Genomic DNA, 22,981 nt, shown 5'->3' on the forward strand with positions numbered 1-22,981 from the left:
TGGATATATATGAAATCACTTTAGATATTTTTAGGATTTTTACTCATTTTTTGAAAATATTTACAAGAATTTTATTGCCAAATTTGGGGGATTTTTTTTTAAACTAAAACTTTTAAGGGAACCTTTTAAGGAATTGTTGGAATTTTCTTCATGAAGGTTTTGCAAATTTTCAGAAATTTGGGGAATTTTTTTGCTGATTTTGTGGAATTTTTTCAGACAAGGAAACAATATTTTTTGGTGCCTGTAAATGAGGACAACAGGAGGGTTAAATAAACTGCTAAAAGTAATAATAAAATGTAACTGAATCAAGAGGTGTGGCAGACAACAAAGAATAAGGGACTCATCAGTGACAAAGATAATGGAATACAGACTGACACTAGCAGGGGGTTTCTGTAGCAAAGGATGTGCTATTTTCTTCATCACCTGCCATCCCCATCCCAGCACCTCCTGCTATCTCCACCCTCCTCATCCCCACTCTCACCCAACTGGTAGAAGCAGATGGCCGCCTTCCCTCAGCCTGTTTTTTTCCCCTTCTTCCTTATTCTAGATTTTATTTCGTTCCTTCCCATTGTGGCTCATCAGGAATCCAAAGGCATCTTTGGATTGTTGGTTGTTCTGTTTATAATTCATACGGCCTCTATCTTACTATACTCAGCACTAGGAGATGGCACATGTTGTGAATCTGCCCTGTATAGATAAAATTGAAGTGAATTGAATAATTGGTCTGCATTTTATATATGTTTGTTTGTTAGAATGAAAAGAGAACGCTGGCAGCTCTGTTGTTGTGCTTTTTGTGTGACCGATGCGGATGAAGAGTCCGTGAGACTGAATACAGAGTGTTGTATATGTTTATACCTGTGATTTTTCACAGCTGTCTGTATGTGTGCAGGTATGTGTGCTTTAAAAATGTGGGTTTGACACTGAGGTGTCCCTGCAGGAAGGATGGGTTGTAATGCAGATGCTCCTCCTGTTCAGATGTCCTGTAGTCTGTTCGCCATAGACCGGTGGCTGCAACCAGACTGACACCTGTCTTATACCCCCCTCACCCTGTGCTTATAATACACAATTGGCATGACTGTGCCTGTGAGGGACATCATCAGCTACTGCACATTTACTCACTTGTCATATTAACATAAAGTCGCCACTTTAAGAAAAAATAAAAATCACATGCTGCCGACTCTTGGAAAATGAATGCAGGTTAAAATGGAAGGAATGAAGCAGTCAGAGCTGCAAAAATGAGTTGATTAAATGATCAGTTGCTTGGCAGAAATTTAATTAGCAGCTAATCTTATACACAATTGACACTTTTAGTCATTTCATTGCCACATTAAAACCTTAAATTGTCCGTTTTTAAAGTTTTCTGACATGCCTTTGTTTTTTTTTTCTCTTTAGGTTTTTGATCTATATTACAGGATGTATGTGTGCAGCACTTGAGCCTCTTGCAACATCCCATAAGCAATGAAGTTTCCTTTCTAAATGTGCTTTGCTTTGGCTAAATGGATTGTGATAAATCAATCTGTCCAGAAAAAAAAGGTTCAAATGTAATTTCAGGTTTCCGGACAGCACACACATGAGACCCACTTAACTTAATCTGAAGTTTTACGCTTCTTAACTACAGTAAAAACAATTCCATGAACTCTGGTTTACTCTGGTTTTATTTAGCTCATTTATAACCTCAGTGAGTAACAAGCCAGGATGAAGTTTGTTGAACTTCATTTCTTGGTGTCCTTGTGCAGATGAACAGACTACAGACTACACACACCTGTTTCTATATTTGGTGGATTATCTTTCGACATAGTCATAGTGTTAATTCTGGCTAATTTGAATGTCCATTAGAACAGGTAGGTACCACGTTGCCTGGATTGGAAAATAGAGGAACGCAGTTTAGTTCGGCTCCAGATGAAGATCTTTTAATGAATATATAGCCTCCTCCAGATTCCACTTAGGTTAAAGTCTGATGGGTATGAAGGCCGAGGCATGATTCACGCAATTTTTCTCCTCATCAAATCATTCAGTGACCTCCCTCCACCCCGAAGCATCTATTCGTTCTGGTTCTCCACTCATTTATTCAGGGATTTCCATCAATTTGTATGCCGACTAATGATTGGTCCACTTAATTGCACGGCACCAGTGAGGACCGGAGTGGCCGTTTGGATTTTAAGGTGATAAATTACCGAAAGATGTGTGAAAATAGAATAGGGAGAAGCCAGGAGGCGTAGCTTAGCACGAGCAAGGGCGAAGGTGTGAAATACGGCACCTTATCAAATTTTTCTAAGCTGCATGAAATAATACCAGGCTTTCTGCAGGTCTGCTATTGTCTGCCTCTTTTCTGTGTGATCTGTCTCTTAATAGTTGGCATACCTCCCGCATAAAATCCTGTGCGAGAGGTTGTGATCTTTTATTCTAATAGCTCTCTGGGGTCTTGCATTTTAATGAGTTGCCTTGAGCCTCTGGTCCATATTCCTCATTCTAGGTAAGATGGAAGTCTCTCCTTCTGATTCAACCTTGGCTCAGAAGCTCATCCTTAAAGTGGATGCAGAGAAGGGCAGATAAGACGCAGCAAATGTTTGGCAAAATTGTTAATGCCCTCCTCTAGGCTGATGGGATGAGCAGGTACAGTAAATATACAGCTGGGGAGGATGTGACTGCATGGCAGTGTTTGTGATTTGTGCTCCTCATAAGGCTGCCCACTTCATTTCAGAAACGCAAGCTTTTACCATCCGCCCACCTCCCGACTGTGAAGAAATGTGTCATTTTCCCCACATTTCCCAGTGGAGCCTCTTCCAGAGACTCTATTAGTCTCTGTGGAGATGGCCTTTGTGTATCCAGCCAGTATTTCTCCATGGTGGCTTCAACTGGATGAGCATGCTGAGCAGCATCTGATATCATCTGCTGTTTAATTGTGCACACACGCATTCGCACACACTGAGATGATTAATAAAGCTTAAGAAAACAAAAGCAGAGTTCTGTCACTTCCCTGCCGCCTCATATTAGTGACTTTTTTTTTAATGGATATTCTTTGGCAGAACATTAAAAGCATGAAATGTTTGGACAGGTCTGGTGGCATCAAAGTGGCAGGGTAATTAGATTTCCTCTGATGATGATGCGATCGTGTGGCGTCGCTGCTGAAATGTCCCTTTAACCCTCCTGTTGTCTTCATTTACGGGCACCAAAATTTTAGTTGTCTGAAAAAAAATCAAAAAATTCAGCAAAACAATGCCCTAAATTTCTGAAAATTTGCAAAATGTTCAGGAAGAAAATTCCAATAATTCCTTCAACATTTCTCTTAAAGTTTTATTTTTAAAAAATCCCCCCAATTTGGCAAGAAAATTCCTGTAAATATTTTCAAAAAATGAATAAAAATCTTCCAAAAAAAATCCTAAAAATATCTAAAGTGATTCCATATATATCAGTAAAACTTCTAATATTTTCTTGAAGAACATTCAGATATAAATCAACCAAAATCCAGAGAAATTCACTGGATTTTGGTTGATTTTTTTTTTTTTTTTGAGAATGTTCTTAAGAAACATTTTTAACATTTCTTTTTTCCACCAAAAATGTTCAGAAATTTCCCAAAAAAGCAGAAAATGTGGACATCAGAAGTTTCATTGAAAATATTGTTTTTTTTCCCCCCACATTTTCAAACTTTAAAACGGGTTTATTTGAACCGCAGGACGACACGAGGGTTAACCAATGGATAGTTATGGAGTTTCCTGATTGTCGGTGCAGCCGTGTACTAGAACATTACATTGCATTAACGCTCATCCACCCACTTTCTCTTTGTGGTTTGCTTCTTTAAGGTTTTGCTTCCTTTTTTAGTTGCTCCACCTAATTTTAGCAGATTCCTGTTTCCCTCCAGTCGTGTCCTCCTCTTTCCATCTTCTGCTCCAAACCCAGTTGCTTATCAGCATCTGATTTCCTTCCGTTGCTAATAAGGTTCTTGGATTGACGCTCTGTACTTGTTGTAATTCTTTCGTTTTTCTTCGGCTCACGTCTAGTTGACTTTTCTCGCTTCTCCCCTCGTCTCTGCTCTGGTCACGGGAGGAGGTGGTTCAGCTGGTCATTACGCTGGTGGACTGTCTGGCAGCCTTAGGGCCTGACATTTGACTCCTTCATGAGACCTGTAGCGTTCATTATGCCGCCAGTAGACGAAGGGACACGGAGATATGCAAATGCAGGAGAGCATGAATTCAGCTGCACAGGAGAAAGTTCTGATTAAAGCCCCAAGTGAAATTGAGCAGCATATGCATTTCTATATCGAGTATTTTGCATGTTATTCCATTGAGAAAAACAAGCTTTACATGGAATCTAAACATTTTGAATGGTTTTAATTGCTTTATGGGGTTTGTACATTCCTCTGTGGTTTCTGTATTTGCACGGTTTTCCTCCTAAACTTCAAACACCTACAACTCAGGTGGCATGATTGACACAAAACTGCCAAAAGCATCGTCTGTATAAATGCTGCTTGCTTCCGGTCCCTTGGAACTATGAATGGGAGGAAGCTGCTAAACGGAATAAATGGATTAGTAAGTGATTGTTTGGCATCAAGGAGTGGAGTGGCAGTGACTTGAGGCATCACTAGAGGCAAGGTGAAGACAGGAAATGCAAATGATTCTTTTGTGTGAGGCCTTTGGCAGTTGGTTTGACTTTGGTGCAGACTTGTAAGAGAAAAAAAAGACCCAGTGTCAATAACTTTTTTTGTTAGTTTGCATCAGAAATTAAAACAAAAAACAAAAAACAAGAATAAACAATAAATTAAGCTAAACTATGTCTGTGCTGATTTTGGAGTTAAAATTTCAGTTTCTGCACTTTGTTGTCACAAATATAGCAAATAAAAGTTCAGAACTGTCCAGTTATTATGAATAAAGCTTTATTTGCTGTGTTTGAACTGAAGTCTGACATCAAACCAAATCAGAATGAATAGGCCGAGAAACAAAAAGAATTAAAAACAGTGCAATTAAAGCTCTTCTGCTGCAGAACACAGACCACCTAGAGCTGAAATCTTCTGACAAACTGGAGAGAAATTAGGATTCAGTGTTAGGAATGAGGTTGCCTTCTTGGCTATGTCAGGTTCACTTCATTTGAGCAATTTCAAGTGGTATTAAAATTCATTTTATGAAAATAATAATGTGCATAAAGGTGTTTTACTGCTTTGAGCTATTGTCTGAGAAAAGTGCTCTTTAAATGCAACTCGCCATGTAGATTTTGGTCCAATAACCTGATTTACTCGTTCATATTTCAACCATATGCATCTAAAAATACATAAATACTGTATGTATATAAATGAAGTATAGAAGGCAGGTGTGATTTTCAGTCTGATTCCTATCTGTAAACTCGTCGACTGATCTTCTTTGGCTTTGTGTCTTTGTAAATGAGTTAATACACCTCATTTATTTTTTTCAATTATCAACTTAAGATGTGATTTCATTACCAAGCTTTGATTGTCATTGTGTAGTCTGGGATTGTTTGGCAGACTCCTGTGTTCATTAGCTTAGTGTTATTTATATTCTCATTAGCAAATGTGTCACCAGTATGCAGCGGTGGGAGAAATAACAGCACCTCTTCCTTTCTGTCTGTCACTCAAGGCTGAGCACAAGCAGAGCAGTGATATTTTATCCTTCAGTCTGTACACTTTGCATATCACAGTCAGATTTTTCCCTCATCAGATGCTAAAAGTTTGTATTTTCTTCTTCTTTTCTGAGTGGATTGCAATGAGTTGTATCTCCTATAAACTGTTCAGAATCCAGCTTTTGTCACTGGTCCAGCTGTGGCCTCTGCAGATTCTGGCTGAGAAGATAGAATGGAGAAACTGCATTGTGAAGGAGGCAGGAAAGGGCAGCTGGACTGTATTTCACTCCATTTACTTGGCTGTCAACAAGGGACTCATTATCTCATATTTAGTTTCCGTGCACCCGAGCTCCACAGCAGCTTTCCACATCTCCGGCCTCAGCCGTTCCTGTTGTTGCATCTAAATTCATTTATTTAGAGGAACTTTTCTCACCAGCCAAATTGTCAAAAGTTTTTTTTGGGACAACAACATTCGCTTCATTTCCCAGCTGCAAATATTGTTTCCTATCAACATTTGTCTTGCAAATGAAAAATATTAAAATGAGAATCAAGTTGCAAATCGATCTCCACAGAATGTTAAAAAACATGCAGGGCAACAAATGAGCAGAAATGGGATTTCTGCTGCCAAGGTTGGGATAGAAAGACTATCTGGTAAACATTGTTTGAAAGCTGGGAAATTAATATTTGAAAGAAGAACTGCCTCTGTGGCTGTTTGTGAAGGCTTGAAGGAGGCACTGAGTAATTTCTTGTGGCTGGATCCTCTAGACAGAGAAGGAAGCTGTGACCTTGCAGGATCTTCTGCTACTTCTCTTTTTATTAACTTGTTTGAGGGTCTTGAGTATTTTAAAAGTGGATTATTGAGTTGATAGTGCTTTGTCAAACCAGTGTGCATATGGACAACCATAGGGAAAGATATGGGTGTCCGAATGGACATTTGAAAAAAAAAAAAGGAGAGAGAGATTGTATTAAACATAATAAAACTCTGTGCAAAAATGAGTGTAAAAATGCATTTAAAATAGAGCATTTTCGATTTCAGTGACAGTTTAGACTACAGCTACTCTATTCAGATGGGACAGAGAAATATTGCACAAATATTGAACAAACTGTCAAAAATGAATAATCCTGAAGGAGATATCCCTCACACTGGAATCTGACCTGATGGTCTGGTCCTCTATCAAATAAGTCCATTCATTAGTTAGCATGTTGTACCTTTTTCTGGGTTAAGGTGGTGTTGGAATGCTGAGGGAAACAGTTTTAAACTTTAATATGCAGAGGTAAGGTCTTTCTAGATGTCAGCGCTGTGGTCTGAGGGATCCAACAGAACTTTTGGAGCTGCAGGCTGAATTTCGGAGAACGGATTCATGAACCTGTTCCATCTGGTGAAGCGCCGTGGCCTGGAGAAGGAAGCTGGCGGAGTTGATTAAGGCAGGGTTTCTGGTGAGACTGAAAGGAGCGTGACCCCCGAGGCAGAGAGACAACGGAGTAATTTGACTTGACAAAGACAGACTGGAGTAAACGAACTGGAGCGGAGAGTTGGCCTCGTGCTCAGCAGCGTTTTGGTGAAATTAGAGGATCTGGCAGCGTTGTGGAGGGATGAGCTGATGTGGATATGCTGCTGGTTTTGACTGGCTAAAGATCAGGAAGTAAGAGAAAACGAAGCGCCACGCCCACAGAGGAGGGAATAAACATGAAGAGACATGAAGGGGAAATGAGCCATGATGGATTTTAGAGCAGCTCTTTTCTATTTTTCATAGCCTTTATATACTTTGCCACAGTTACAGCAGGAAACGTTAAAAGCACTCATATGAAATTTATACGGCCATATATATATGACTTTACAGTAGGATTAACTTATTGTTGTGACAGTTCTTTCATAGGCAGCCTCATAAATGTGTTATTTTTCTAACAAAGCTGAGCAAATTGAACTAGCTGCTAAATGCTTGCTGATGCTGCGACTATAAAAGAACATTCATTTGTCTTTTCCTTTTCTGTTTCATTCCGTTTCTTCCTTTTTGGCACTGGAGAACGAGACACAATATTTACCAGCCTTCACAGGAGGCCTTCTGGAGATGCTGTCTGTTGGTTCAGTCGCAGTGCAGGGGGATGGCGGGTGTCAGATAGGCAGCCAGGCAGGTAAAACCCATGAAGTCCAGTGGAATAAATAAGCTGCCAAAGCGGTGGGTCGAGTGCTAATGGTGCTTTAAGAGAGAGTGGTGTAGAAATCAGTTTAATGAGATAGAGAAATTTAACAAATATGTGTTTAGACAGGGATAGTAGTGGCCAGAGTGCTCCTGCAGTGTGGAAGAAAGTTACAGCAGATACAAATAGAGTGAAACACATCCAAGTGAACTCCAACTTTAATGTGAGATAAATCTGTGGATGTTCTCAGTCATCCAGGTCATGATAAGTCTCAAGCAAGCATAAGTTATGGCAACTGGACTAACCTCGTGTGAGTCGAAAACGTTTCACCTCTCATCCAAGAGGCTTCTTGAACTGAAGAAGCCTCTTGGATGAGAGGTGAAACGTTTTCGACTCACACGAGGTTAGTCCAGTTGCCATAACTTATGCTTGCTTGAGATTTAATGTGAGATCTTTGTAAGAAACATCACTTAAGGTCCGAATCACACGGAGACCGAAACACTTCTTTTTTTTTTCTGCAAAAAAGCCAGAAAGACACATTTCAGTGTTGTGGTGAGGAGGGATTCAAGCAAAAGAGAATCTGATATTTGAAGTCATCTCCTTGAAATGACAGGTTTAACAAAAGATACAGAGACAAGCAGACACCCAGCATCCCTGCACCGAGGAGCAGTGTGGTTTTAACAATAGGAAGCAAACAAGTGCAGACAGGCACAGAAAAGTGCACAATTCAGGCAAATAGATCTGCTGATAGATGCTTCAGCGATATGCAGACTTGGACCACTTTCACAACCATCGCCTCAGTGCTGCAGCTGAATAGGAGACAGTTTTAGATGCAAAAAAAGGAGGAATTGTAGATGCAAGTGGAAGTAAACGGTGGAAACAGCAGGACGGAAGTACATGTTGCCTCTCTTACTGTTCTTTTGAATAGCTGTTTAGTTAACAATGCATTTGGATCACTTACAGCACTACTGGTTTCAACTATTCAAGTAAAGAGGATATTCAGTTAAATGAAATCTGTTTTTATCATGTGATCCTTTAAAGTAAAGCATAATACATAGAAAACCCTCTTTTACAAGACGCATGCCTTTAAGCTACATTTTAACAATAAAAATGATGCTTTCAAACTACTACAACATTAGACATTAATGATTAAGATTTTTACATTCTATTCATGTTGATCAGTACGCCATGATAATGAGCCACCATGAACAGCCCTAAAACTGAAGAGAATTCTTTAATGTTAACAGCTTTTCTTTTCCTTTGTGTTATTTTGAGAGCTAAAGAGGCAAAACTCTTAGAATTCACTAAATGCAGAGTATGTGTTGTATAGCAGAGATTTTCCTTCTTTTCTTGTGACCTCTGTTATTCATCATGTGACCTCTCTATAGTGTTGTGACCCTGATGTTGGAAACCTCTGCATCCAGCAGTTCTTCAGTGGGGTTAATACTGACATATATACATGCCTTTGTGCTGGAAGAAGGAACATGAAAAGTTATTTTCTAAACCTAAACTGTATCAGTGGCATTAAGTGCTGAGTTTCTGCGCATCTTTCCATGTTAGCTGATCTCCACTAAGGATGTGAATAAACCGAGCTCCAGCTGATTTAATCTGAGTTCCCGCTATGGTGCTACAGGACGGAGGGTGCAGGAAGTATTTCTCTACAATATTAAGTATTCCTTGCACAGTAAATACACACAAATACAATCTGAAGACTACAAGAAGTGCTGTGACTCAGTGGTTAGTGAGTGTAGTTTCCACTGGAGTGTTTTCTGTTTTTTCTGCCTCATCTTCTTCATGTACACAGAACGCTGCTCTTGGATATGCACTGTTTAATTCGTCGTCCACGGTATGGGTGTCAGATGAGATGATTCATCTTTGAACTTCCTTTGATGTCATTCAAACCTGAGAACAGAACGGGTCAGCTCTTGGTATTTTTCACGGTCTTGATCCTGGTTTTAGAATCTCCATTGTCAAATAATAGAAAATGAAATTCCAATCACTCACATTCCTGCAGATGCAGAGTAACATACAGTCGATTCAGAGACGTACTAGCATCACATTTACTCCTTTTTTTCTCCCCTCTCTTGTCTTGTCTATGCTCTCTTGCTTCATCTTGGCTTTTCACCCAGAGATCTGCCGGCTCCCACTGATTTCCCTCGGTGTTTGAGAGATACAGGAGCTAGCTGTAGGCAGCAGTGCCGTGTCCCACCAGCCCGTGTGATGAAATCAGTCCACAACATGTGTATCTGTGTCTGTGTGGGCTTTTTCTTGGCCAATTGTTGCATCTTCTTCACGTGTGAATAGGTAATGATTTACCTCAGAGCTCTGCCGCTTCTTGCCTTCTTCTGTTTTCCAGTCATTATGCAGTCACTTGATAGACATGCATCTATATCGTAGCGTTTCAGACTCTTTTTTCCATCTCTGCCTTTATTGTGTCACTTTTTCTTCTGGGTCCAGTGTCATCCAGCAGAACAGCAGATGGATACGAGTGATAGCGAGGTGATGGCAGTCCTGTGCATTCACTCCATCCTGCCGTAAAGCCATCCAATACAGTTACGACTGATGGAGCGTCGGCTGCTGCCAGCAGATGAAGCTGATAAGAGAGGTCTTCACTGAGGCCACCCACATGATATCACTGTATGATTAAACGCAGCGTCCGCTGTCCTGCCACAGAACACTAGATGTTTATCGTAGGTTGATTGATGCTGATGGTGGTGTTGGATCCTGGACTGATGGATGTATATCCGTCACATGATACTAATTTGTGAGCAGAATGATGGTATCTGATGGACAGAGTAAGCACTGAGACGGGTCAGCTCGCCTCTGATTTCACACGAACCACATAATATGATTGTGCTGCGTTCGAGAGACCTCAGTTTTCCCCGCAGAATGACGACATAATTCACTGAATCTGCTCTAGATAACCAATTTTCTTTTTTTAACACTTTAATTCGCTGCCGGGTGCTGCAGTGTGTGAACACGCGTGACAATTTGTGTGCACGCTCACTGAGTCGTCTCTTCACATTCTGGCTTCCAAGGTGTGAAGTGGAACAGAGTATAGGTAATGAAGGAGACGGGGCTGTGTAATTATTCCGCAGAGGAAGGATTACCAGTTTACTTAACATTAATGGTTCACCTTGAAGTGCAAATGTCAAGGGGATAAAACTCACACCTCTCTGCCCCTCATTACCTTCAACTGGACTGAAGACGTTTACCACTAAGCCACCATTATTTAATGTAGACTTTGCATATTTTCCGTTAGCCCACTTTGTGTCTTATTTGAGGAATTTGGCTAATGCACTGTGGCAAAGCACTGTTGGGTATTAAGAGGAAGCATGAAAAGAGATGGACGTTCATGAGCCTTGCTACGCAACGCTGCAGTTTGGGGCCATATTGTTGCAAAACTGAAACCAGAAGCAGAATCACATCATTATCCACATTGATGACTTGTGTCAATTTACAATTCTGGTGTATTATTGCAGGCGAGATCGACTCCATCGTTCAAGTAAATAACACACAGAGAGTGACCAAAGTGTTCCTACGTCTCCTCAGAATGCAGTAACGCCTCTGTCTTTGAATGAGTCAGACAAGTACAAAAAACTAGATATTTAGGCGTTGATATTTCCCCAGTAAAAGTATGAAGCACTGGATGGAGATGCAGTTAATCTAACCCCGTCTACATGTGTCTGCGTACATGGGAGGATGCAGTGAAATTCCTGAATGTGTAGTTTGAGCGACGGTGAGTGTTTCTCATCGCTGAGAGACAGAGATTGAGGGCTGTGAGTGTGTCAAGGATTGCCTCCTATTTCAGCTCAGCTGCAGAGGGCAGGATTTCCATTTTTCTTCCCATTACCAAATAAAATGCACCCTGCTGCTAGAGCTGACATAAGGGAGAAAAACACATTAATAAGAAAGGAGAAGTTTTGAAGCAGCTGTCTGGGCAGCTGTAGTTTGAAATGTCGCATTTCATTCATCTGCTGCTGTGACAGCTCTAATTTCACAAAAGGACTGAAAACACAACATACATGAAATATCTAGACTGAAATCTAATGTTGCAGTAATCGCATGGCAGGATGGACATGTTTTCAAGATTTTCTGCAGGTGTCTGATGTGTTTAACTGCCCTGGATGTTTAGCTGAGGATCTCTTACCCTTCATGTTTAGAATACGCAGTGACAAATGCATCTGTTAACCCTTAGAAGCATCAGTGGGTCATTTTCTTGGAATCTCTTTGTCATGAAAACTTATTTCATATTCCAGCTATTCCTCAAAAAACTTATATTTATTATCCTTCCATTTAAATTTTTACATTACCTTTTAGACTTTTAAAGAAATTATAATATTTGTATGACTACCCCAAGCTCTTTATCACTGATAATATCATACAAGAGATGATGGAGAGACGGAGAGCAGCAGCAGATGGAGGAAAAGAAAATGGATGCTGACATTCTTCTACTGCTGCTCTGTTTAATATTCTTCTTTTTCAATTATCAAAATGTTCCAAATCTGCTCTAAAGTGAAAATAAACATATTTCAAACATGAACTCATTCTTGTGTGGACCAAAATATAATACAAGCAATAATACAAATTAGTATTCTTTACCAAAATGACATAAAAACACTGATTCTTGTATGGGTCATTTTGACCCACTAATAGATAGAAGAGTGCAGGGTCCAATCACTCGTACATCTGCGGTTTAAGGGACTAAATTAAATTCAATCTGGTTGCTTATTAGCTCATTTCCTCCAGATTCTCATTCATGACAGCAGCATTTTGTTACCTCTCTGACACATTTGGAGTACAGACTCAACCACCTTCTTCTCTCCTCCAGGAACCACGGTGATGACGATGACGGCATTCGATGCAGATGACCCCGGCACGGACAACGCCGTGTTACGCTACAACATCGTCAGACAGTCGCCTGACAAACCTTCGCCGAACATGTTCTACATCGACGCAGAAAGAGGCGACATCGTCACCGTCATCTCTCCGACGTTACTGGACAGGGAGGTGGGTTAACTCTGCGTTGTGTATCGCTGTCCACTGGGTCCCTGGACAGTTGCTAGTCTAACACTTCCTGAAATGAAGCTCCCACATCTACTCAACATGTCACCAGTGCTTCCAGTGAGTGTGTGTCTGTTGTATACCACCGATATGTGTGTTTTATGAGGAGGCGCCGGTGCTTCCGAGCGAAGCCAGATGAGCGTCTCTCCATTTACCCGTCTAACCAGAGCGAGACAACGGGATGATTGCTTTTCCAGTGGGGTGACGAATGCCAGAACATCGATTGGGTTCGCTGGTGGAAGAGGAATATTAGCTGTTGTCAGACACTTGGCGAATAGTTTAATTGAGGTGATACACACTCATCCGCCCACTCTGGTGGTGTCCAACAAGCCGGCTGAAAAACCTCCCATCCGGAACTGCTGGAACCACAGCGCCTAACTGCTCTGATGAGCCAATCCCCTCAGCCACAGTAAACTGCTTAATAGAGGCATAATTGATTAAAAGTACGATGAAATGAAATGTAATCAATGCAGTGAGCACTGTTAGCTGCTTTTTGTGAAGTGATGGAGAGGCCAAATTATTCTGGAGATGTATGGTGGCACTTGTGGCTTCTGTTCCTGTAATAGGAGGGTGAAAATGAGACTTTGAAAAGGGATATCTCAAAAGATAATGCTCCTGGAAGAGGGAAAAAAACAATAGTAGCGCTCTTACAACGTCAGCAGTGGAGATTTATTGCAGCACTAACAGGCTGCTGCTGGAATATGCAGCTGAATACCTTTGAAGATGGCGCGTCGCCAAATTATCGGCCTGTTTGTGGCCTCGATAAATCTATTCAAAAACAGATCGTTCCTCTTCACTTTGTATTCCATAACTCTCAAACGTTATTAGTGAGCACCTCAAAGTCACAAAGACCCGAGGCCCCAGTCGCTTGTCTCTACATGTAAACAAAATCACACTGGAGTTGTGCTTTATTATCTCAGGTTGGCTTCAGAAAGCCCTCAGGTGGTGGCCACACTATATTTCCATTTCATTTGAAGCTGTAGGAGCAGTTCTGATTATGCGCCTCTACCAGCTCTTTGTTTGGATGCACTGACGTTGATTTCATTTATTTTTTGTTGTTTAACCTCTTGGATTTGTTTCTAAGTTTGGCTAGACCTGCTGAAATATGATTTGCATGGAAGGGTTGCGAGTATTGGTCGGCTGAAGTCACAAATAAGACACCTTTGGCATTTAAGTGTTTTCGATTTCAAGCAGTGATTCGACTTCACACCTGTGTGAAGTGATGTCACACTCCATGAAATCTTCATTTCAAACAAGTGGAATCCAAAAAGCTTTTCTGTTTCTTTCCTACTGGGCAAACAGCCATGACTAATCCATGGAGGAGATATTAGAGTCAGCCACCTACTGTAAAAGCAGTAATAAGCCTGGAGCACCATGTGTGATTGTCTTCATGTTGTATCTACAAGTATCTGTCCCCTCTTCCTCACTATTTATAAGTGTGCTGTTTTTTTTTTGTTGTTGTTGTTGTTTTTAAAAATACATCCTCAGGGATTTGGCAAACGTCCAGCAGCTGATCAGTATCTCTGTCTGGAAAAAGCCAGATGGAAGTGCAGAAGGGACAAGTTTTAAACTGTACTCCTCTAACTTCCACATTTTAACTCAGCCTCTTCAGCACATTCCCATAAATATGACTCCAACTTGACAGCCATCGATTCCATCTGCCGTCCAGAGTGTAGTTTTTCAGGACAACATGTCCAGCATATGTCTGCAATATTCTGCAGCAAAGAGACAGAAAAGTTTAAATGCCAGGAGAGGGAAAGAGGGGAAAAAAGAAGTGAGAAAGAACCAAACTTTGCACCTTTTCCACCAGATTCCTCAGATGTAATATCAGGTGGTGCTCTGAGTGTGTTTTGGAGAGACAGCTCACCTGCTCCGGGGAAGCAGAAAGCAATCCGGAGAAAATTGGAAAATCAATTTTGTCACATTGAAATCAGTTTGAATTTCCCTCCAGTGCTTTCTCTGAGGCGTAAAATCCTGTCTTTATATGCACATTTATTCCAGCACTGTCTGTTTTTCTCCCCACTTTGCTTCAGACGTGTCTCTGCTCCCCATCTGATGTTACTGAGACACACGACGCCATCTGATCAATGGCAGGCTGTAATTCCTGACAGCTAATATTGCTGTTCGGATGAGGAACTTTCATAAGTTTAAAAAAGATGAAGGGGTGCTGGTATCCTCCCCTGGAGATCTCTCTTAATCTACTTTATAAAAATGTCCATCTAAAGCGGTCGTCTCTGAGCAACTGAAACGTTTCTGCTGATGAACGGGGGCTTTGCAGTGTGTAGCATTTCTTCTTACAGCACGCTGGGATTCCTTTTAATTATTTGACTTTATTTCACGTGTCAACAGACGCTAATTTGAACCAGAAAAGCCAATATAGGAAGCAAAGGGTGCCTAGTCTTTAACTTATTGTTTCTGATTAGGTTTGACAGGAAATACATGAACTGATAATGAGAAAAAGGACACGGAGGGTTAAAAGCACTCTCCAGTATTAATAAGCGTGTTCCAGCCTCCTTGGCCCATGTGAAGGCGAGCGTATGGCAGCTTGACAGAGGCAGAGTGTGAGGTTATCTCAGAAACACACAGCTGAAATATGCTTTCTTCTTTTGTGCCATTAAGCATGTGTGTGTATGAGTGTGTGTCACTGAGAATAACTGAATTAATTTAAAGATAAAAATCCAGTTTTTAACCTTGCTAAAATGCCCATATGGTGTTTTTATGTGCTGGAAGGCAAATCATGAGCAAAACAAGTCATCAGTACTAAGAATGAGCATTTCAGTGGTAAAACTGCAGCGTTTGCAAGAAGTTTAACAGTTACAGACCTTAGTAACGAATCCCATTAAATTACAACGTGATTTTCCGCATCATTGTTTTTGTACAGTATTAGTTTCTTGTTCAAACATTTGTGGCTGAACAATGTTTCTGTACCATCAAACTGCTTTCTGACGGGAGCACATTTTCATCTGTAACGAATCATAACTGCGTTTCTAATTAACGTCTGCTCCATCTGACCAATCATGTATTAGATGGCGCGGGACTTGTCACCCTGGTAACCCAGAAAATGGAGGAGAAGCTTCAAATATGTAGTGGAAGGGTTGTATTTTCAAGATTCAGGAGGTTTATTGTGACACGTACAGAAAACCAGACAGCTACTCTGTAAAGTAAGTCTTACTTTAACCAAACGTACACAGTTCAGAAAGAACTAAAGTAGTTCTAAATGAAGTAAGCAGAGTTAAACCAACAGCAGCTTGGATCTTACAGTGTATTTGTAAACTTTGGTTTGGATAAAGGGACTATAGGCAGCAGTAAAGTGGTGATTTTAACCCTAATTATGACATTTTACCTGATCTTAAGCCCAATGAAGCTTCTAACAAAGTGTGATATTTTCATAAAAGTCAACCAGAAGTAGAAACCAACAGTTTTGAAACACATGGTGTCAATTCCATTATGGGATGTGAACCCTCGTGATCTGAGTGGAAGTCCAGATGATTAGTTAATAATGGGGGTTGATACTCTCAGTCTGAAACATCCAAAACTGCGGAAAATCAAACACGGGTCACTCCATTCCTGATTTGCTTGAAAGTTGTTTATCATGAACTACAGATGTTTAAAATGGCATCTGTGAAATGTTAGATCGATATTTCAAGTATTTTCCAAGATCTTTTAAAATCTAAATTGGCTGCCAGCCCATTTTCAGCACTTTTTTTCTGCACATTGAAGTTGAGTTTGAGATTTTAGGGTCTGTTGAGAGACAACGGAACACCTTCAGAGAGTAGAGGAGCATCAGCTGAGCACAACAACCTACATCCTATAAAACAAACCATGATCTGAATATCTCAGCCTGCTGGTTTATTGGTCTAACCCTGGTCTCTTCATACACCACCTCCTGAACGCAGCACGTCCTGTTTATAGGCGAGATGCGAATCAGAACAGAGGTGAGGACGGATGGCAGGTGGAGGGGAGTGGAAATCTACCTCACCTTGCCCTGGAAAGAACAAGGCCTCTCTGAATGTGATCATTTGTACCCTTGTGATTAATTTGCTTCTGGAAAATCTATACAGTTGTCTGGAACAAGCATTTAAAGAGCTTTTTGGGTTCTTTCCTTTTACTTTAGCATTCTCTAGCTGCTTTTTGTGCATGGAAAAGGTCTGCAAACATAAACCAAAGGGAGTTATTTTCTCCCACAGAAAACATTGCTCCTTACCCATCTGAAATGCCTCATTTGCTTTTCTTCTGTTGTGTAGTTATGCCACACTGTAACACATTCACCTCAGAGACGGGAGAGAGAAAAGCTGCAGCAGCAACGTACACGATGAAGACCCTGAAATAAAATGAGGAATCTGTAACTAACACAAAGCATGTTCTTTTCATTCATATCTATTCTCATTCATGCTGTTGTTTGACACTTAATGAACACAATCACAAAGACAGATGTGAGAAGTTTAGCTGGATGCAGACACTAGGAGCTAATATCGTGCTCTAAATAAGAAAAATGACAGGGCTTGCTAACGTTATTGGCTGGAACTTATTGCAGAATATAGCTGAAGTTACAGTACAGTGATAGAATGATCACATTTCTTAGACATGCCCACGGGCACACACACACACACACACACACACACACACACACACACACACACACACACACACACACACACACACACACTGATCTATTCTAGCCCATGGAGTGTCCGTATGCAGGCAGCCTGTAACCAGAGAGGACAGACTGCTAATGGCAGCGTGACTTTCTGACTCCCTGATGCTCTCTGGCCAATCTGGAAGCTGTCACTGCTCCCGATGGCCAATCGATGGAGCCCAGCGACCCCTCCATCCCCCTCCGTGTTCGACAGAGGTGAATTACACGGGGGGATAGGATGGATGTCTGCGGCCATCTTTGTGTGTCCGTTAGTGTACGTGCAAGTTGATAAAACTGGATTTCGACTTTTGTTTGGAGCCTTGCTTGTACTTTTGCACCTCATCTGTGGAGGTGTGTTTATGAGTGCTTGTGAAATCCTTTAGTTTGTCAGAAAGAGAACAAAGCTCATTTTAACAGCCAGAACATTACAGCAGTATTTTTCTTTTTTATTTTTAGTGGAAGGTGACTTTGAAATAGAAGGCAACACTTAAGAATCACTGTTGTAAAAACATTTGCGCTTGGAAATGACAGTCTGACCAAGGAAATAAAGATTAGATGCCTTTATTATCAATGGACATATAAATACTATATATCTATAGTATTTATATCGCAGCATGAGCCGTAGTGGGAACTGCTTAGAAAATGTCACAATATGTATAAATAGAATATAAATATACACCGATCAGGGATAACATCATGACCACCTGTCTAATATCGCGTTGGTCCCTTCATGCTGCTGAAACTCCTCTGGCCCAGTGGTTCGTGGACTCAGGACCTCTGGGGATGTTCAAGTGGAAACTAAGTCACAAATCAAGGCCTAAGCCTCGACCGTGTTCAAATGTTAAAGGTCTTCAAAAAAATCACCAGGAGAAGTCAGCATTCGAAGGCAGCAGGATTTATTGTCAACAGAAATCCAGGAGTAGTTCTTAGCAGTGAAAAACCAGAGATTCTGAGCCGTTCTTCGTCTTTATGCTATACGTTGTGATCTTCCAGGTGTGTGTGTGTGTGTGTGTGTGTGTGTGTGTGTGTGTGTGTGTGTGTGGGTGTGTGTGTGTGTGTGTGTGTGTGTGTGTGTGTGTGTGTGTGTGTGTGTGTGTGTGTGTGTGTGTGTGTGTGTGTGTGTGTGTGTGTGTGTCTTCCACAGACACACACCATACCATCAAAACATCAGTCATTACTACTATTATCAATCTTTATGTATTTTATACACAGGTTTTAACTCTGGGCTTCAGTCTAATAGCATTTGCCAGAATTAGATCATCTTTTACTTTTAGTACTTCGTACCCAGAACATATTATACTATAAAGTCCTGTGGCACCGGGATGGTGGCAGTGGATTCGGCTGTTCTGTGGGTTGCAGGGTGTTGCCTACCTAAACCAGGCTGATCCTGGACCGTCCCCCAGATGCTCAGTAAGATCTGGATCTGGGGAGTGAGGGACCCATGCTGGGCCACTCCTGAGCAGTTTTTGTGGTGTGTCGAGGTTCATTGACCTGCTGAGGGTGGAAACTGGCATCAAGGACTGTTGGTGTTATCATGGGGGGTGGAGGGCTGACCTCACCTGCCACATGTTTAGGTGGTGGTACATGTCAAACATCCACATGAATGTCAGGACTCAAGGTTTCCCAGCAGAACGTTGCATTAGAACAAGATGTTTTTCACTTCATCTGTCAGTGGTCATAGTTTTTTGGGTGATCAATGTATATATGTAAGTAATAAATATACAGTAGTATATAATCCTCAGACTGAATAGTTTACTGCTTGTTATACATCAAAACTGTCCGTTTTACCCTGATGGGTTATGATCCTTGTGCAAGCAGATGCTCTTTAGTGTGTATGTTACTGTAAATATGTTTCCTTTGACTTATTCTCTTTGTTAAACCAAACTGGAACCAGTTAAAGTATAAAAGCATGTGGACAGTTATTCCTCATCAACATCATAGTATGCGGCTGTAAGTAAAGCGACCCGCTGTCTGTTTGGCACCGTTCTTTCCAGTAGACTGATAAGAATCCTGTCTAATGGTTTATTTGGCTCGGTAGCCGGAGTGGCTACATGCCTGTGTGCTGTGATGAATGACAAGTAGAACCTGGGCCTGTTCCACTTTTAGGGAAAACTACATTCATTTTCTCCATTTTCATTGTTCTGATGCCCTGTTCTCCTCACACCCTGCTGCCTGTTCGTCACATTGTCTTCTTATTATTTCCGTTTTCTGTTATTTTCTCGTTTTGTCTTCCTGCCTTACTGTCTGTCTCCCTCTTTTTAACATTTTTTTTGGTCTCCGTCAGCCTGGCCTCCCCTTTTTCTGTCAACACTTCACTGTGGACATCCAATTACTGGCAGGTCATAGCATCGTGATTCCATTCAGAGCAGCGCCATTCAGCACGGGCCTCAAACAGCCATTCAAATTACATCCTCGGCTGCCTTCTGAGTTGGCCCACTGCAAAATGTTGTTTTCAAACATTTCTGGGGCCACCACCTAATCTGATCCCCCAAACATAATTGAATGTCAGTCGTCACATAAAGATGCTTTCCTCTCTTCAATTAGCATCTCGTTTCCGCATGTCACAGCGACGAGACAAAGCAGACAGAGAAATATTTACTCCTCCCAGGAAGAGGCCGAAGAGAGTTATTATATTATGTCATTTATATGCAAATAATACCGCACGGGGAACACACTGATAAGATTTCATTACAGCAGATTTGATGTACACTTCAGTTTATAAACTCCCTTTCATTCCCCTATTATGATCTGGAGATTGGAAAGGTGTGAGGGGATGAGGTGGGTGGAGAGCGAGGCAGGAAGAATAGGTCCTCGGAGCAGGTAAGAAGTAAAAAGAGGCAGAAAAACAAGCCTCATGTCAGTCTGGCGAGGCGGCCGACGTCTTCAATATGGCAAGATGTTAATTATGTAAGCGATGATCCTATTTTGAGTAAAATCTTCAACAAAAACGGGGTATGATACAAGTATTGGTGTGTTTCGGTTGATCAGGACAAGACAGAACAAGATGGCAGAGACTAAAAAGCCAAACTCAAGGCATCAAAACAGCCAACAAATGTGTCTGAGTGACATGACTGTGGCTACGTCTTTATTTTTTTCATATCAGTCCATGATACATGCAGCATTCTTTAAAGTGAAGGTCAAACATCCAGGTGAAACAACACAAAGCAAAGTATGCAAGCAGAACACATTCTTCTGTGTGTGTGGTGAGGAATTTCAGGTTTATATTTGACACACACAAATATATGTGTATATATGTTATGTTTTGTTTGCTTTCCTTCCCTTCGTTTTCTTTTCCGTGGGTACTGTGAGTCTGGGCAGCTCGTTTATGCTGTGCACCTTTGGGTGTATTCATACATTTATTCATATTATGTGAAATAATAGTCGTTGCATTAAGGCGAGTGTTTTGCAGTCGGCAGTGTCAAACTCATTTTAACCGCATCTGTTCTCCATATTTTTTACGTTTTCTTCACTTTTTCTGCGAGGAAAAAGGAGTTTTCTGATCAAACATTGTTAATTCAGCTCATTGGTGAAACATACAGCTGTATTTGTCAATATTTTGCCTGTTTTAGATCCTTGATTTAGTGGGAACAACTTGTAAAAGACAACAAATGGCAGATTCAGGTTTGGTTGTTGTCAAATAGAAGCATTTTTTGTTGTTGTTTTTAGATCAAAAGTTGTTAATTCAGCTCATTAGTGGAACATACAACTGTTTTATTTCAATCCTTTTGCCTATTTTAGGTCTTGATTTTAAGTGAATGACTTGTAAATGACAACAAATGATGAATTTAATTTTAATTGTTGTTTAATAGTTTTTCTTATCAAACGTTGTTAAATCACCTCATTAGTGTAACACCCAGTCGTATTTTTTTACTTTAGTTGGAATGACTTGTAAAAGACAACAAATGACAAATTCAGGTTTAATTGCTGTTGAATAGTTGTTGGTTTTTTTTTTTTTTAGCAAAAGTTAATTCAGCTCATTAGTGTAACATAAATTTGTGTTTTTATTTTATATTTTGTCTGTCTAGAACCTTGATTTTAGTGGGAATGACTTGTAAATAACAACAAATGATGAATTCAGTTTTAATTGTTGTTTAATAGTAGTTTTTCTTCTTATCAAACGTTGTTAAGTCAGCTCATTAGCGTAACGTACAGCTGTATTTTTCAATCTTTTTGCCTGTTTTTTTCCCTTGATTTAGTGGGAATGACTTGTAAAAGACAACAAATGACAGATTCAGGTTTAATTGTTGTTAAAAAGGAGTTACTCTGATTAAAAAAAGTTATTAAATCAGCTCATTAGCGTAATGTACAGCTGTATTTTTCAATCTTTTTGCCTGTTTTACTGCTTGATTTTAGCGTGAAAGATTTGGAAAAGAGATGAATTTTACATGCAGCAAGAAAACAAACCTGGTTCTAATCAGATCAGACCCAGATGATGGCTTTCACTCAGAAAAAGAAGTCCAGGAAAGAAAGTGAAACAGTGAGTACATTACCAGGAGATCCCATTATAAAGACTGTTACTGCGTGTTGGCCTGCAGCCAGAGTTCTGGTAGCAGTAATCAATAGGATGTAGTCGGTGTGGACCCGACCACCTCACGCTCTCTTGTTCCTTCCTGAAATGAACAAGGTGGACACCATTCACAGGCACTGATGGAATACAGCAGCCCTCCTTTCCTCCTCCGTCTCCTCAGCATCCTCCTCCTCCTCCTGCCATCTCTCCCTCCTCTATCATGCCTCTGTCCAGTTGCATTAGTGAGGAAATGAGATTCCCCCTAATTAATTAGATCTCTGACTGCTAAAGATGAAGATTACACCCCAATGAAGGTTAGAGGTGTCAATCACAGTTTTTTAGGCTGAGCGTGCCTCCAGATAAATTGAGCCCCTTGGGCATTGTGGGTAAAAGTGTGCATTGTTAATCCTTTTTTTTTCTTCTCCCCTCTCTTGCTTTAATTGAGTCTCAGCGACGGTAGTCGATGAAAGCCTGGGACCAGAGAGAACAACAAGTTAGAGAATTATATTCACCAGAAGAGCAGACAAGTGAGAAGAAATAAAACAGAAATACAGAGGATGAAGATGAAAAATTGGATCATTAAGACACTAAGAGGACGGAACAACAGAGATGGATTAAAAGGGACTGAATGGAAATATTGAAAAGAGGTAGAAAGTGGGAGACAGTTCAGTTTATTTCCATATTAAAATAATGTTTATACATGCAGTGAGAAATAGACATCAGTTTACATTATGACAACTTCTATTCACTGAGAATTTTCTTTTAGCACCTGCACTGTGATTCAATAGTAAGAAAGTAATGAATGGGAAATATACTGAGAAAAGTATTCTGTAATATTAGAATTTGTGGTTGACTGTTTTAGGCGAAACATGGAGAAAATTAAAAACTATCTATGCATTCATAGTTAAACCAAATGTGACCTCTTTCCTTGTGATATATTATTGAGGTTAAAGAAAAAAGCAGAAAATGTATTATTTTGTCAGCTAGATTAAATGAAGTAAATTTAATGACAGGAACAGCCTCTCTTCTGTCTACAGTTTGCTAGAAAGCAGTGACTTTATGCCTGC

General features: G+C 40.5%; 1 protein-coding gene across 3 annotated transcripts in view; it reads left to right on the top strand.

Annotated features, from left to right (window-relative positions):
• The window catches only part of cdh13 (cadherin 13, H-cadherin (heart)), a 446,773-nt gene that overhangs the window by 243,639 nt on the left and 180,153 nt on the right, over window positions 1-22,981 (top strand). For all 3 annotated transcript variants that reach the window (XM_055009253.1, XM_055009252.1, XM_023274214.3), the window contains one exon: window positions 12,539-12,717. In XM_055009253.1, the coding sequence (XP_054865228.1) occupies window positions 12,539-12,717 (179 nt within the window). The remainder of the gene's footprint in view (window positions 1-12,538; window positions 12,718-22,981) is intronic.

This window comes from Amphiprion ocellaris, chromosome 3, assembly GCF_022539595.1.
Source record: "Amphiprion ocellaris isolate individual 3 ecotype Okinawa chromosome 3, ASM2253959v1, whole genome shotgun sequence".
Lineage (NCBI taxonomy): Eukaryota > Metazoa > Chordata > Actinopteri > Pomacentridae > Amphiprion > Amphiprion ocellaris.